The sequence below is a fragment of the Xenopus laevis genome, chromosome 6L, assembly GCF_017654675.1.
Source record: "Xenopus laevis strain J_2021 chromosome 6L, Xenopus_laevis_v10.1, whole genome shotgun sequence".
Taxonomy (NCBI): domain Eukaryota; kingdom Metazoa; phylum Chordata; class Amphibia; order Anura; family Pipidae; genus Xenopus; species Xenopus laevis.
The window spans coordinates 130,092,251-130,110,093 of NC_054381.1; the positions used below are offsets into that span (position 1 = coordinate 130,092,251).

General features: G+C 38.0%; 1 protein-coding gene across 8 annotated transcripts in view; it reads right to left on the reverse strand.

Moving 5' to 3' along the window:
• Window positions 1-17,843, reverse strand: part of stau2.L (staufen double-stranded RNA binding protein 2 L homeolog) — a 144,383-nt gene that overhangs the window by 35,418 nt on the left and 91,122 nt on the right. For all 8 annotated transcript variants that reach the window (XM_041565484.1, XM_041565488.1, XM_041565487.1 and 5 more), the window contains 1 exon segment: window positions 13,589-13,702. In XM_041565484.1, coding sequence (XP_041421418.1) covers window positions 13,589-13,702 — 114 coding nt within the window.

The window sequence follows — 17,843 nt, forward strand, 5'->3', positions numbered from 1 at the left end:
TATCAGAGCACAAGTCACATGACTTGGGGCAGCTGGGAAATTGACAAAATGTCTAGCCCCATGTCAGATTTCAAAATTGAATATAAAAAAATCTGTTTGCTCTTTTGAGAAATGGATTTCAGAGCAGAATTCTGCTGGAGCAGCACTATTAACTGATTCATTTTGAAAAAATTTTTTTTTCCCATGACAGTATCCCTTTAATATATTGATAATATGCCCAGTCTTATTGTACCCCCGCTTAATGGTTTGTAAAGTAGTAGTGAGCACAACTTTCCCGTGTTTGTTATAAGATAAAACTTCATAAATATATATTCCAAGGGTCTTCTATCCAGTTTGATACCCTGTATAGGATTACAGAACTACATGGCATGGCAAGTGTAGTGTAAAAGTAACTTTTTTAAGTGTAAAAAGTTTGTCTTTGTATATCCCCTACCTGGGTGCAGGCAGAGCCAGAAAGGCCACAGATACAACGGAGAACAACCATATCACACAACATCAAGGTGTTGTACTGGAGGGCTCAGAGTCATTCTTTCCTCTATGCTTGTTGCATAAAGGCAAAGGTAGCGAGAAAGTGGTCAGTGAAGAAGCCACTATTAGTTTGCTCCTCAGCATAGAAGTGCTACAGATCATAGATTCTACATTCTGTGACACTCTGGTCCCTTTACCATAACAGCAACTTCAGTATTGTATTGTTTGTATTATCAGTCAATTATAAAATTGTGTCGTCAATATTATGTGTGTTTATGAAAGAAATAAGAATATGAAATAAGAGATCTCTAGTAGTTACTACGTATATACAATGGAAGCACACACTGGTAGGGAAACTTCACTGTAAGACACATTACTGTGGATTCTTAATTAGAAGTGTACTAAATGCAAAATTCTATGTTCATTGAATAGCCCCATGCTACTAATAGCAGAGTTAGTAGCCTAGTGGGGTATTCAGCAGAACAAGCGCACAAGTGACAGAATCATACTCCCACAGAGAAGACAAAGTTGGTCACGTGCTTGATCAGGAAAGGCCACCAAGCTGGATTACATCTAGAACTTCTCTATAAACTATTTTCTTTCTACAGAATTCTGTTCATTTTCTGCTCCAGTAACTTTAAAGTCATTTCCTTAACAAAACATGACAGGCGGCTTGACTGACTGATTGTATTTTTGCGGCACCTTGTTTTTCCAAGAGGTCTTCCTTTAAACGAGGAGAGATGTCAGCATAGAAGACAAAAAGGGGAGCTTTCATTTCTGTTCAAAGACAAGCTAATGCTACTTCGCTGACTTGCAATCAACTTGACAAATGGATGCTGTGCAACCTTGTGCCTCCCACTGAAATCCGAGAGCCTGATTTACACAATATTCTCCCTGTAAAGTGAAAGAAACCCAAATTCCAGACAGACTTAATGCTGCTGTGCAGAGAGAGTTGATCTGATAATTCATCCCATAAAATGAAATCTGATAATACTGGGAAAAAAAAAAAGAGATGGTAGGGTGAGCTAATGAACTTGTTAAAGCACACTTAAGCACGAAAATAAAACAAATAAAGAAAAGAGAATAACTCAGCAGTTTTCACTTTAAACAGTGCAACTAGTTAAATGGTGAAATGAAACAAACCTCCAGCCTTATCAAAATCGTTAGCAACAGAGCCCCACAGTGTGATCAGTTGGAAGCAATGCTGCTAACTCAAAACAATAAGTAGCGCTAGATGTTTGAATGAACTGTTAGATGTAAATGGTCTTGTGCATGGCTGCAAAGCGAAATGTTGATATAAAATTGTAAGCTGAAACTCAAATATTAACAAAAAAGAAGAAAACCAAACACTTCCCTGATATTTCTACGAAAAACAGAATGTCAGTTATAATGCTTGTACAAATTCCAATAAAGAGCAATAACTTTATGCACTTGGCTTATATTGGATAAAGGTGGGCACCTAAAAGTCATGTAGTGTAGTTTTATGTCAGAGATTCTAATTATGGTAGCCTAGAGCCATAAAAGAATCACAATAATGTATTTATCTTCTATCTGAAAACCTATTGGTTACCATACTCCAGCATCAAAATGCCAGTATAATTATTATGGGAGGCATAAACATGATTTCAAAAGCAACAAAACAATAATGTTAAATTACAATTTCATCTGCAACAAAAAGCCCCATGCTAAATGAAATAAATAAAATTCATGGGAAATTTTGTGATAAGGCCCTAATGTCTATTGGATAGAGGATGAAGAGTACAGTATATCAGACATTTACATTTCAACTTCTAGGAAGTTGATCACATATTAATTGTTTATCATCTACACAAACCAACTAATTCGATAGATAGAGGAGACATAATATATATATTTTGATTGAATTTAGGTACACATAATTCTAAATGATTGAATATAAATATATTTATATTGCACTAGGAATGAAACATATGAAAGAGAAAACAATGCAAATAACAGTGGTCATACCCAGCCCCATATTGTCCACCTCAAGGTGGGCATATCTGGGAAGGATTGCTGAAAAATAAAAGCCAGCGCCAAAAGGCACGGGAGACAAACACAGAGAGAAAGATATAGGGTAATATTGTTTTACAAAGTTGCCACCTCTTGTGCACAGCAAAATCCAATATCTTTTACCATCTAGGTGTTTCTCTCATGTAATATTCTCCACCACCAGAATAAAATTTAAACACTTTCCTTAAAAAATTTTTTTTGTGTATAGGTGGGTACTCACAAACACATATTTTTCAACTTGCATATAGTAGTTCGACGAAAAGAACCTTCGAATCGATAAAGCGGATGCTTAACAGCTCACATGCAATAGATCTTGAGGAATATCCGGGTATATACTGTGAATTAACATGCAGCAGCGATAGTGTAAAATCTTTTTTAATTTAGAATAAAACAATTAAAATGCACTCACATGGCAAACAATGTTAAAAAAGCATATCTATGCATCACCGTCTTGAAGGCTTCCCTTGTGCAAAAAAACGTCCACCCACTGAGTCCACCAGGAATCTTTAAGATGGTAAAAGTACAAACGCTGGCGTTTTTTCGCCGGCTTGTTTTCACTGGCGTTTCTTTCTCCTCGTGTACAGGACGGGGCGCACTTCAATGACGTCACCTGCCTAACGCGTTTCGTCGTGCGACTTCTTCAGAGGCCTTAACTTCACTACGCATGTCCCAATCTTTTATAGCGTCTTCCTGTGTGTCTCCCCAACCAAGCCTCGTTTTGGTTACTCTTGGTTGCTATGGGGACGCGTGATCCTTCAGTTCACTCCTTCATTCATTTTTAAACCCTAAATAAATTATATATACTCCTCTTTCATGGCTCCAAACACCTTCTTATCACTTTGGGCATTAAATAAAAACATGTTATAAATGTCCAGCAGATTTTTCTGATTATTAACATATATTGTAATTTAAACTTCTAATTGACATGGACACTTTCTATTGTTCCTTATATTTATGCAACTACTGGCAACTCCAGGTATTACATACATGGAGCAAATACATACATGGAATAGATACATTGTTATAAAAGCAAACACATTCCTCTCTACCACATATTTTAATTCCCTAGAATTAAATATGTGGTAGAGAGGAATGTGTTTGCTTTTATAACAATGTATCTATTCCATGTATGTATTTGCTCCATGTATGTAATACCTGGAGTTGCCAGTAGTTGCATAAATATAAGGAACAATAGAAAGTGTCCATGTCAATTAGAAGTTTAAATTACAATATATGTTAATAATCAGAAAAATCTGCTGGACATTTATAACATGTTTTTATTTAATGCCCAAAGTGATAAGAAGGTGTTTGGAGCCATGAAAGAGGAGTATATATAATTTATTTAGGGTTTAAAAATGAATGAAGGAGTGAACTGAAGGATCACGCGTCCCCATAGCAACCAAGAGTAACCAAAACGAGGCTTGGTTGGGGAGACACACAGGAAGACGCTATAAAAGATTGGGACATGCGCAGTGAAGTTAAGGCCTCTGAAGAAGTCGCACGACGAAACGCGTTAGGCAGGTGACGTCATTGAAGTGCGCCCCGTCCTGTACACGAGGAGAAAGAAACGCCAGTGAAAACAAGCCGGCGAAAAAACGCCAGCGTTTGTACTTTTACCATCTTAAAGATTCCTGGTGGACTCAGTGGGTGGACGTTTTTTTGCACAAGGGAAGCCTTCAAGACGGTGATGCATAGATATGCTTTTTTAACATTGTTTGCCATGTGAGTGCATTTTAATTGTTTTATTCTAAATTAAAAAAGATTTTACACTATCGCTGCTGCATGTTAATTCACAGTATATACCCGGATATTCCTCAAGATCTATTGCATGTGAGCTGTTAAGCATCCGCTTTATCGATTCGAAGGTTCTTTTCGTCGAACTACTATATGCAAGTTGAAAAATATGTGTTTGTGAGTACCCACCTATACACAAAAAAAAATTTTTTAAGGAAAGTGTTTAAATTTTATTCTGGTGGTGGAGAATATTACATGAGAGAAACACCTAGATGGTAAAAGATATTGGATTTTGCTGTGCACAAGAGGTGGCAACTTTGTAAAACAATATTACCCTATATCTTTCTCTCTGTGTTTGTCTCCCGTGCCTTTTGGCGCTGGCTTTTATTTTTCAGTAATCATTTTTTCGGACTTGGAGGGATACAAGTAAAAAAGCCGGCTGGGAATAGTGGACTCAATTGGACATTGGTCATTCTTTCCTTTTTAGGATTTTTCTGTGTATATCTGGGAAGGACCTGTGTTCAAGGTGCTAAAGCAGGGGGTAAAAACGGAGATTTAAAAAAGAAAAAATTCTCATCTACCACCAAATGTGTTTAAGCAATATATAAAAAAACATGTTATACTGAGTGTGTTATCCATTAAACAGTTTAATTACTATAGACAATATGCGCAATCTTAGTAACCCAAAGACATAATTAACGTTTTCATGAAAAAAGAAGCCAAGGAGTTAACACAAGTAAACTGAAAGTGCAGCAGGAGATAATTGCCCTATTTGCTTCACTGATGTCACAATTCCAAAAACAGTGTTTCCTACCTAAACATGTCATGCTGGATTGAATGAACTGGAGCAGCTGATGATTTGGTAATATGGAAAGCCCCAGTGGGGATGTCCTGCTGCATTAACACTTGTAAACTCTGAGAAGAAACATCAGAAAGGTCTAGGAAGGCATCTCTGTGAGGCAGCATCATGCAGAAATGAGTGGCGTCACTTAATAATGGAAAAGCCCTATAAATGTTTGTGTATGTTTGTCACAGTAGCACCCCTCTGTGCTTTCAGCTGAGCAGTTTTCCCAATTATTTCTATAAATATTAAAGTGCAATTATTCATTCCAGTTACAGTAAGAGCCACGGGTACTTAATTAAACACAGCACGCTATTTTCGTTTTCTGTTACTGTTAGCAACAGATGGCTTCCTGGATTTTTGTATGTGGAAGAGTCCACTACTGGAATAATCATACTAGCATACTGGTAAGAATGATTAGGTTCCGTGTACTGGCTAACTTTAAATGGGAAACAACTGCATGGTATTTTTACTATAAAAAACGCAAAGATAAAACCTTTAAAGGGGAAGGAAACCTAGTAGGCGCAAAAACCCTCCCCCCCTCCGTGTGTTGCCCACCCTCCCTCCTCCCCCCTGGCCTACCCGTCCCGCTGGGCAAATGCCCCTAACTTGTTACTTACCCTTCTGCGCAGGTCCAGTCCTGGGAGTTCACAGACGACAGCTTCTTCCACGCGATCTTCTTCCTGCTTTGCGTTTTGGTGCATGCGCAGTAGGAGCATTTCGCCGGTACGCATCTACTGCGCATGCGCCAAAAGTCACGAAGCACTTTTGGCGCATGCGCAGTAGATCGTACCGGCGAAATGCTCCTACTGCGCATGCGCCGTTCAAAGCAGGAAGAAGATCGCGTGGAAGAAGATGTCGTCTGTGAACTCCCTGGACTGGACCTGCGCAGAAGGGTAAGTAACAAGTTAGGGGCATTTGCCCAGCGAGACGGGTAGGCCAGGGGGGAGGAGGGAGGGTGGGCAACACACGGGAGGGGGGGGAAGGGTTTTTGCGCCAACTAGGTTTCCTTCCCCTTTAAAGAAGAAAGTCTCCCTCCAACCCAGGTTTCCTCCAGCTGAACCCACCCTCACTAAACCACCAGTTAGACTTGAAATTTACTTTCCATGTGTACCTCTTTTAAAATTGTTGCAGGAGCACATGGTTTCAAATGCACATGCCTCTTGTTACAGATGGAACAGAAAAGGGGCCAAAGCAACAGGAAATGGTGCCACCGTGCAACAAGCATTTTTAAAGGCGGTTTGTCACTGGCATGGAAAATCCCTAATCTTAATCAGCAGGGACAGCAATTTTCCAACAAATTTATGATATATGAGGGAAATATAACAATTGACAGGGTCTACACCTGACATTATCCTGAAAATATAACCTAATTTGGTTTAAATGAGTATGCCATTTTTTTTGCTATATTCACAAATAAGAATTTATTTAATGGTTGCCTTATATAGTGATCTTTATGTGCCTTTTCTATAGACTGTCTTCATAAATTAAATGCTATACTGACTACTCTGTTACCTTTAGTACCATACGTCTTTTTTTTCCACACTAGACACCCTATAGGCTAAAGCTCACCCAGGCGTCTCGCATACAAATGAGGATATCCTCAATTCAAACGTAATATTCATGGAAGCATTTTCTGGCTTCAAATGCACAGACTAGAAAAATCCTGAATTAAAGATGCCAGTGGGGTAACTGGGCCCCATAGCAAAATTTTTTTTTTTTAAAAAAACCTCTGCATTGCACTAAAGAGGCTCAATAAGAGTGGACATAGTCACTTATAAGCAGCCACCATGGCTGTGCTTTTATAACCCAGTGGGTGGGCTTCAGTATATAGTGTCTTTGTTGACCAAGAGTTTGTTTTGATAAATTATTGTCACTGTTACACATATGTTCTGGCTCTTGGTTGTAGGTGTCATGCGAGACCACCACATAAAACATAGCACATTTTTATGATTCTGTACATGAGGCATAAAATGGTCATGCAAGAAATATAAAACCTTTTCTTTTTACAGTTTTGGTTTTGTGGACTACAGTCTGTATCTGGATAATGGTCATCCCCATTGTAACCATTTTCCCCAAACCATCTGCAATAGGAGCTGAGCCTCATCATCTTCAGTTACGTGGCATGTTCTACAAATAAGGCATCCCTAAACTTTTAACCTGTGTAACCTGTTGGTGAGCAACACAAGCATGGAAAAAAGTCCCCGGGGTTGAAAATAAGGGCTGTGATTGGGAATTTGGTAGCCCCTATTTTGACTGATATTCTATAGTAGGCTCTGTTTGACAGTACACCTGGTTTTTATGCAACCAAAACTTGTCTCCAAGCCTGGAATTCAAAAATAACCACCTGCTTTGAGGCCACTGGGTGCAACATTCAAGGGGTTGGTGAGCAACATGCTGCTCCTGAGTCACTGGTCGGGGATCACTGATCTGCAATATACCCCCCTTGGCCCTATCATTCATATCCACCACTTCTTCAACCTTTATACTGAGCTTTAAATCAAGTGCTCCTGAAAAACTGACTGGTTTGAAAAAAAATGGAGACCGTAAAAGACCAAAGATCTTCTCTACATTTAACATGTATGACTAAGCATTTTTTAATGCTTTTTTTGGTCTTACTCTGAGAAGTCAATATTAAGGGTGTTACTTAATGGTCCAGTTGATTTTTACCTGAAACATCTGGTAGTTTTTTAGGAATCTTTAAAAAAACTTGCATTTCTTGAGATTTATTATACTCCAAAGCTGGAAATAGCTTGAATCTGAAAATGCACCAGCTAAAACCTGTTGATATGGTATGGGTATGTAGAAGTCAATCATGATGTTCTGTTTTTTCTCTGTGGGTTTCGCTCAAAAACTCAATTCTTTCGAACAATGGGAATTCTTTTTTGACGAAAACTCGATCAATTCAAGTATTCGAGTTTTGCACCCAGACTACGTGGATTCAAGTTTTTTTACATTCAAGTTTTCATAAAGAAGAAAACATTCGAGTTGTGAATATAGGTATAAAAAAACCTCTAAAACTTGATGATAAACGACCCCCTTAAACTCAAAGCTTCAATTTTAGCTTATCAGCATACATTTAAGATGAAAACCACAATGGGATACAAACAATAGGTCTGTTGAACAAAAAGCTATTATTTGCAAATACTGGATAAAAAAATATTTTATTATTATGTGTCACCTTCCCTTAAAGATTAACTTGCAAATACAACTAAAACAAAGCAAGATCAACTAAATGGGAAATCAACTTTAAATGAAGGCAAACACAACCATAATAAAGAGCTCAGCAAATGGACAAAATTACCAGCAATGAAATATTTTCTGCAGGTGTACATAACTCAATTTTCCATGTAATTCATGTTAATGACTTTTAAACAAGTAAAACAGAAATAAAACCTTGTAAAACATTCACTGCCACTCAAGCTTTACAAGTTCCTCGTTATAAATTGTTATTAAAAAGCATACTTAAAAGTGTAATGAATTCCAAATGTTTCATGCTATTCTGCAAAATAAATCGACTTGAATTTGATCGGACTTCCAACCCCCTGTCAAAATTCTTCCGCACTGCTGACGGACATTAAAGTTCAGTTTTAATGCCACCACCCTAGATTTAATTACCTGGACATGCTCGCTTTCTCTAATTTATCTCCAACATCAATTAAAGCAGGTTTAATACCAATATGGTATTTTGAGGAGCAGTGCTTTGTAAAAGCAATGTGTTTCAGGTTTCACAAACACATTTCTGGTAACCAATTATGGCAAAAACAAAAAAAAACCATGCTCGTACCACAAATCGTAGAATTCTATGATCAGCAGTACTTCCAGATCGGTAAACGCTGAACCAGCTGCAAAGAGCAGTAAGTGAAGAATTAGATTCGTCTGGAGTACAATACCATGTGTCTGTGATTGTTCTTGTAACAAGACCCCCCCCCCCAACAACCATAGGGACGATTTATTAAGGTGTGTATATTTTTTCACAATTCTAAACTTTTAGCGATAAAAATCTTGCATGTGAAGAATGGCTGGAGTTGCCGTATGAAATAATAAAGGCGGTTTTATTTTTACAAGATAGGAGTGCTGCTATCTTTTGACTATGTGAAGAATGGTTTTAAAATACAACATTTTCTTTATTATTTATTAAAGGAATTGTTCCGTGTACAAATAAAAACTGGGAAAATAGATAGAGGCTGTGCAAAATCGAAAATGTTTTCAATATAGTTAGTGAGCCAAAAATGTAAACAAAGGCTGGAGTTACCAGTCAGTAACCAATCAGTGACTAGAGGGGGCCATATGGGTTATAACTGTTTGCTTTTTAATCTAATGTTCATGCTAAGGATAAAAAGCAAACTCACTGAACAGTTATGGCCCACCTTAAAGTCGCTGACTAAAGCTGGCCATAGACTCCAAGATCCGCTCGTTTGGCGACATCGCCAAACGAGCGGATCTTTCCCCGATATGCCACTAAACTGCATTGCTATATCGGGGGTAATTCGAACGTTCGGCCGTATGGCCGAACTATCGAATTACGATGCGCCAAGTGGCTCCGACGGGTCGGTCGGGTAAAAATCCAACCTTCCCGATCGATATCGTGGCCAGATATCGATCGGAAGACCCGTCGGAAGCCCCCATACACGGGCAGATAAGCTGTCAAATCGGTCCAAACGACTGATATCGGCAGCTTTATCTGCCCGTGTATGGCCACCTTTAGAGTTAGAGCGCTACAAAACAGTAGTGTTCTGGCTATTATGTTAGACATCCAGTCACTCCAGGCTTTATACATTACATTTTCGGCTAACTAACTATATAAGAAACATTTTCTATTTTGCACAGCCTATTTATTTACCCAGTTTTTATTTTTACACTGAACTGTTCCTTTAAAAAAAAAAAAAAAATCTTTAAAGTACGCCAAAAAAAAAAATAAAAACACAAATTGGTGTTCAGTAGAATTAAACTCATGGCTTCAGGACTTCGCCTCCTTTCGTATCTTTGGGTCTTTTCGCCGCTTCAGGACTTCAATTTCAGCTGTTTTCGTGACTTCGGGTCTTTTTGTGGCTTCGGCTGTTTTCGCCGCTTCGGCTGTTCGGCACTTCCGCATTTCGGCTGTTCAGGACTTCAGAAATGGCCGCTTGGCTTCGGCTCTGTCAAGGGGGACCCGGCTCTTTCGAAAGTGCAGCACTGCCGGGCCCCCCTACAGGCCTGGGCACACAGCAAAAGGGCAGCACTCCGTACTTTAGTAAAATTGCCTTTATTTCCACATGCAGGGCAACATATGCAGCAACGTTTCGAGCCTCGCACGGCTCTTTGTCAAGCCCCTACAGGCCTGGGCCCTGTCCCCCCCGGAGGCGGCCCTGTACACACACCTCTAATTAACCTGCATATAATATATGTAGCAAAAAGACATATCTACCCACCTGAATTCTTCAACAATTCCCATTTAATTCCAAAGAAACACTGCAGCTTAACCTTTTTTATTCCATTTTTTCTGAATAAATCATGCATATGTGAGTTTTCAAAAAAAAATAAAAAATCCTATAGTCTATTTATGTTAATGTTTTTCTTGTGTTTTTTCTAGAACCCCAAAATAACACAGTCTCGAAATTGATAAATCTACCACACTACATATGATGCCATTACTACATGTTACAAAAATATTTATTTTTTCGACTAATAAAGCAGAAGTTTATGTTGCAAACAGTTACAAGTTTTCTATTTTTGCCAATTTAAGTTCTGTTTAATTGCTCTTGCAGTAACAAAAAGATCTCCATTTATAAAATTCAGAACATCCACTTAACCAAATTAAATTTTGTTCTCCACCTCAGACGTGATACAAATCCCATTAGATTTACTTAAATTACAGCTAAACCCCATTGTCTTTTTATATTTCTTTCCTATAGAAATACATTGAAAAGGTTAATAATTAAAGAAGGTGTGTGCACCGGCCTATTTATTTTAGGGGCCGATTTGTCAAAAATTAAGTTTTAGTTTTTACGCGATTCGAAAAAAAAATCAGTAAAAAAAACGCGAGTACGAATATACTCGAGAATATTCTTTGTAACCTCAAATAGTCGCCATTTATTAAAGAATAAAACTACAAAAGCCGACAGAAAACAAGTAAAAGCCGGTAAGGTTGTTCAGAAGTCAATTGGAATGTTCTCTGACAACTTAATTTTTTTTATTTTCCCAGTTTATTAAAACATTTGAGATTTTTCTCCCATCTTGGATTTTGATGGTTCTTAAAGAGGCACATTTTGTCTTTTCTTGTTGGGGTTTGTACATGACTTAAAATGGTCATAGCAAATTTAAAATATGTGACTGCAGTTAGTATCTGAAAAGATAACCCCAATGTTAATCATCTGCAACCACTTCTTTTGGAACCTTACCTCTTGTATTGGTTACTGGTTGGTTTTTGTAAATCTGTACGTTCAATGTATGCATCCATTTATTGTTCAGGTATGGGGCCTGTTTAAAACTTTATTGTCCAAAATGATAGTCGCGGACTCCACCGGATAAAGTTAAATCCACATGCGAACCAATATGTTAAAATGAATCCATCTTTATTGTATAGTATTTAAAAATAGCGGGCAGGGGAAGAGTTGCTCGACACATTTCGTGACGATAAATTCACTTCATCAGAAAACTTTATACAAGTCTTCAAACCCCTACAACACTTTTTGGTGTAAAAAACACACTGACCAAAGACTAGTATACATTGATCTTTGTATTTGTGCTAAATTTAGTTTATATTGATATTACTTGATGTCTAAGGAGGTTATTTACTAAACCTCAAATTTTCCAGATTTATAATACCCTGATGCTGCAAAAACGAATGAGAAAATCCGCCATCTCAAACCTGTTGAGGTCATCTAAAAGTTAATAGTAGATGTCCCTTTTCCAATTTGAAGATATCATCATCTGCACTGGGTTTTGGTTGACAATCAGAAAAATTCTGGGTTCTTGGGAGATAACCCGGAAAAAAAAAAATCGAACAATGCAGAAAAATTTGAATGATTCTGTTTTTTTTTATAGAGTTTTAATAGAGTTTTTTTCCTGATGACTTTTTCGAGTTATTTTATTGATAAATAAGATAAAATTGAGGATAAAAGTTTGGTCGAGCTTGGTTTAATAACAATATGAAATAAATTTGAGTTTTAGTAAATAATCCCCAAAGTGTCCATGAGGTTCTTCCCACACCTAAAAGGGGAAAACTATTCTGACATTATGAATGGTGCAATGGAAGATTTTGCAAATTCTACGTAGAAAACATTTTACTATGTTACTGGCCTTCAAGAACCACTTCAAGAAAACAAGGTGAACTGAATAGCAAATCATTATTAAAACAAGACAAATACAACAGTAATCATAATGATTTCAGCAAATGAACAGAGTTGCTGTAGTGGTTAAACATTTTCTGATGATGTACATAGACTGGTTTTCAAAGCAATTTCTGTAAATGACCATTAAACAAGTAAAACAGAAAAAAACAGCATGTAATACAGATATATTTATGGACCCTTAAGTATATATCTTCATCTAATTGCTCAATCAGTGCAATATAAATGAAAGGTCAAGCTGTATCAGTGAATATCACAAAAATGTATTCTACTGGAGCCAGCTTAACAGGGTGGAACTCATTTTAACAAATTCTGCTGCAAGATGGTACAGGTAACACTAGTACATGGGGGGTTAGGATTAGGAGAATGACTAAATCATGTACAAAGAGCCAAATAGATCCAAAGCATTAAACTGTTTTAATAATTGTTGTATTTAAAACCACTCCATGTAAGAGTGAGTGCAGCCAAATCCTTTTTTCTCCACTTCATGATTTTGACTACCTACGTGTAATAAAGAGTATATAGAGGGAGCTATGTATATGCACTGGACAGCTAGCAAATGAGAATTAGCTAAAACAGTTTAAAAAAAGTTTTTTCATTTTATCCAAGTTGAAAGCAATATCTTTATAGCATTAAGATAAGCCATAAAGAAACTTACTAAAGTATAAATTGCACTACAAATCAAGGGGAATAATTAAAGTTGTCTGTTAGATATGCCTACACATGCTGTGAAGTGTCTGCAAGGGGAAAGGAACAACACAGTACATATTACTCATGTCCCATAATTAATGTTGAAAATAATTTTTAGTCCTACATGTCTATCAAACTTTGCATTCTGTATTAGGGCTACATTTCATACAGGAATTCCGAAAGTTTTAGATACAGATAAAAGTGTTTGATGGCCCTATAAATAACTTGCTCTCAAAGGGCAAATATAATCTGGATAGAATGATTTTTTTCTTTATTTTTTAAATGCCAATTTGGTACCTTTGCACACCAGTGTGGGAATATTTTTCCTGATCTTAGTCTTTTTGGACTATTAGTGACCGAATTAACTGGCGGTGAATCAGACGTTACTTGTCGTTTAATATAAGCACGTTTTTACTAAGGATTATAGACACAGTAGTAAAAATGGAAGCAGAGCTTTGTTGGGAGAAAAAAAACCCCAAAAACTGTTAAGTACCTGATCGTGGCTTGCCTCTAGTGAGCTGCCAATGCCATGGAAAGTCATCTGTACGGGGGACAATGTCAAACAGGTCAAGAAATCATTACCGTTTTGCCGATCACTGTAATTTACCTGGAAAAAAAGTGAAAATAGCTCAAATGAGAAGCATATAAATAAGATACCACACTTCATAGGCAGCAAAAACATTTCAAGAGTAATTTGTCCAATTAAATAGGACGCAACGAGACCAATACATTCTTAAAAAGCCCATGAAAAAAAAGATTAAAGATGATTGGAAGATATATTAGAAAATGACCAGACACATACTGTTAAACAAATACCCCCACCTGTCTTGAAATGTGCATGTAATAAAAACAATTCCTTCTAGATGTTTATTATCTTTACTAGCCCTAATTCCTCGCCTTTACGTGTCACTGTACTGCCATTCTATCAGTTGCACATTAGTCTCACTATGTTGAGGTAATCACAAACACAGGCAAAGAAAATTTTTTTTAACTCATATTTATAAAAATGCAACATATTTAGCAGCAATGTACAATAGAAGGGTGTATACATCAAACCAATAGGCAAAGAATAATAAAGATTTAGGTAGATTTAGTGCCCTCCAAAAAAAAAAAAGACCAACTGCTATAAATAAATGTATAAATAATTTGAATTGCTCCAGTGGAAATCCTTCTATTAGTACCATCTACAAGATAAAAATCATGCTCCTCAGGTATAAACATTTTGATGGTCATGTGCCTTTAATAAAAGTAGTCCAACATACAATCAAACTGCCTTTAGGAATCTAGAGAAACATGCAATATTTATAACCAAGCCATCAGTAGTTTTGCACGGTACTGCTGATTAAAATCTCTCTTTTACACCATAAATTCCCATTCAGGCTTGACCTTCTGCTTATCACCTCGCTTTTATCTCTCCCTGGCCAGATAAGAAAAAGAGAATCATGAATGCAAATGTGCAGCTGGATATGTTAAAAATGGCTGAACGTTAAAAGATGAAAGCAAATATGGAAAGTTGGGTCACAGTCTGCTATGTATCCTTGCCAATTCCTCCGAGACCTTACTTTATTCTGTTATGTTAACCACAATGTTTGAAGCAGCCACTCGTAATCAAAGTCAAAACATACATTCCACTCTGTTAGACAGAGAGCCCAGGTTACCTCAAGCAGGTCAACAAACTCCTATCTGCAGGAGCTCTACAACCGTGCAGTAAAAGGGCCCCTTACTTTCACTTTGTGCTTCATCAACAAATCTGTTTTAATACTTTTCAGATATTTGACCTGAGTAGATGGTAAAGCTGGCCACAGACGCAAAGATCCGATTGTATGAATCAACGTACGATCGGACTTTCCCATCTCCCGACTTGCCATTAACCATAAAGATCAAAGTCTTAAGGTGGCCATAGACTCCAAGATCCGCTCGTTTGGCGACATCGCCAAACTAGCGGATCTTTCCTCGATATGCCACTAAACTGCATGGCTATATCGGGGGTAATTCGAACGATCGAATTACGATGCGCCAAGCGGCTCAGACGGGTCGGTCAACCTCCAACCTTCCCGATCCATATCGTGGCCAGATATCGATCGGGAAGACCCGTCGGAAGCCCCCATACACGGGCAGATAAGCTATCAAATCGGTCCAAACGACCGATATCGGCAGCTTTATCTGCCCGTGTATGGCCACCATTACCATTCAGAAGTAGTAAGAACAGATCAGCCGATGTTCTGCCCCTGACAGCAATCGTACGATAGTTATGTCTGACAAAGCTGGTGACAGTCTCCCACTGAAAATCGTACGATCAGCAATACACGCAGAGATATTACCCGCAGCCAACAGAAATTTTCTAACCTGTCCGAACGACCAAACGGCCGATCTCCACCGGACGAAAAATGCCGGGACTCTCCACACACGGTTCGAATATCGTACGAATCCTAGATTCGTACGATCGGATGTTTGCGTCTATGGCCAGCTTAACACTAGCTTGCCTGATCCCTAGAAAACCAATGGGTATCAACGTTAACTATACAATTTGAAATGGTGCATCTGTCCTATATCAGTCACAGTTTGGATTCTGTATGAAAAGTTTCTAATCATTGGAATTGCCTATTAAAGCCACACCCATTGCTTAATCACATAACCAGGTAATCTCAAAAAGCTTTACACTGGAGAGCTCAGTGACTTTCAACATCTATCCAACAATTCCATTTGTTAAATTTATTCTCTGATGAAACTGCCCCAGTCAGCTTTTAATAAAGTATTTTTATATTGTAAATATCTAGACAATAACAAATCAGTAGCAAAGTGGTAGGCCACACAAAGGAAATGTGAAGTGCTGAACCATGAAGGAATTATTCGAGCTATTCATGTTATTTTTCACCAAAAACTCGATTAATTTTGAGTTTTCGGGTTTTTCATCCAAAATTCACCGATTCGAGTGTTTTCATAATTCAGAAAACAGAGTTGTGAGTTCATTCGAGGTATAACAAACCTCTAAAACGCAACCTTTGATAAATAACCCCTAAATGTATTAAACATTATTTACAAAGTATGTCACGATTTTTCAGTCACAAGTAAAACTTCCTATACATTTCATGTTCTGCACTAAATATCATGTATGTTTCTTACCGCTAAGCCTACAAACTATAAAAAAAACTGTAAGGCCCTGTTATACAGATATAATTTCTTTGATATCCCTAAGTCATATTTACACATTTCTCATTTGATAAAAATCTATGGATATTTTCCCTACCATCATACTGCTGACCACAATTTCTGCATTTAGCTCTTTATTTTGCAAGAGAGCTGCCTAGTTTACCTATAGAAGTATTCCTTCTGATAGCAAGCTGTGTGCATGTGATTCCCTACTGATAGTGTTATTTGATATCCTGATTCCTAATCAGCTGTAATCTCTGCAAGTTGGTTTCCATGTTGATTTCAACTAGACTGCAGTCTCTTTGGGCCAATATCTCTTTCAACTGCGTGCCTTGTGAGTATTTGCCTTCTGATAATACTAGGAGCTTTTTATTTGATCGGTTTGCAAGTTTTAATTTTTTCAAGGTATTTTATCTATTTACAACACCTGCGTATTGGTTTAATGCTCAATACAAAGTGTATCAAGGGTGTTTTGCAAGAAAATGTGCTTAATTTTATCATTTGATTGAGTTTCCTAACTTAGCTTCCACTTCTCCAGCAGGCTGTCTTAAGCTGGCCATAGACGCAAAGATCCGATCGTATGAATCGTGGATTCGTACGATTTTCGGACCATGTGTGGAGAGTCCCGACATTTTTCGTCCGTCGGAGATCGGTCGTTTGGTCGATCGGACAGGTCGATCGTATTGGTTTAATGCTCAATACAAAGTGTATCAAGGGTGTTTTGCAAGAAAATGTGCTTAATTTTATCATTTGATTGAGTTTCCTAACTTAGCTTCCACTTCTCCAGCAGGCTGTCTTAAGCTGGCCATAGACGCAAAGATCCGATCGTACGAATCGTGGATTCGTACGATTTTCGGACCATGTGTGGAGAGTCCCGACATTTTTCGTCCGTCGGAGATCGGTCGTTTGGTCGATCGGACAGGTTAGAAAATTTCTGTCGCCTGCCGATAATATCTCTGCGTGTATTGCCGATCGTACGATTTTCAGAGGGAGACTGTCACTAGTGTTGTCAGACATAAGTATCGTACGATTGCTGTCAGGGGCAGAACATTGGGTGATCTGTTCTTATTTGATCGGAATGGTAAAGACTTTGATCTGAATGGTTAGTGGAGGGTCGGGAGATGGGAAAGTCCGATCGTACGTTGATTCGTACGATCGGATCTTTGCTTCTATGGCCAGCTTAAGGGTGGTAGCACACGCTGCTACTTGGGGAGATTAGTCGCCCAGCGACAAATCGGCTCTTCTTTGGGTGACTAATCTCCCCGAAATGCCTTCCCGCCGGCTAGAATGTGGGAAGGCATTGCAGGATGGCACTCGGATCACTTCGGCTTTCCGAAGTCGCCTGAAGTTTCCTCGTAAGGCAACTTCGGAAAAACATCCAGTGACATCAGAAAACAGTAAACCATAAATTTTACACTACACATCTATTATATAAACTTACCTACTTCACAATTTGTGCATGAGAATATGCACATATGTAGGTACAGTGGCTGGTGATGTCGTGGGAAAGTATTGAATGTAGTTGCAAAGCAATGGCACTGCCATCTAATATGGGCAATTTTTTTAGACCATGATCATAAGTTAATTACTTAGTAATA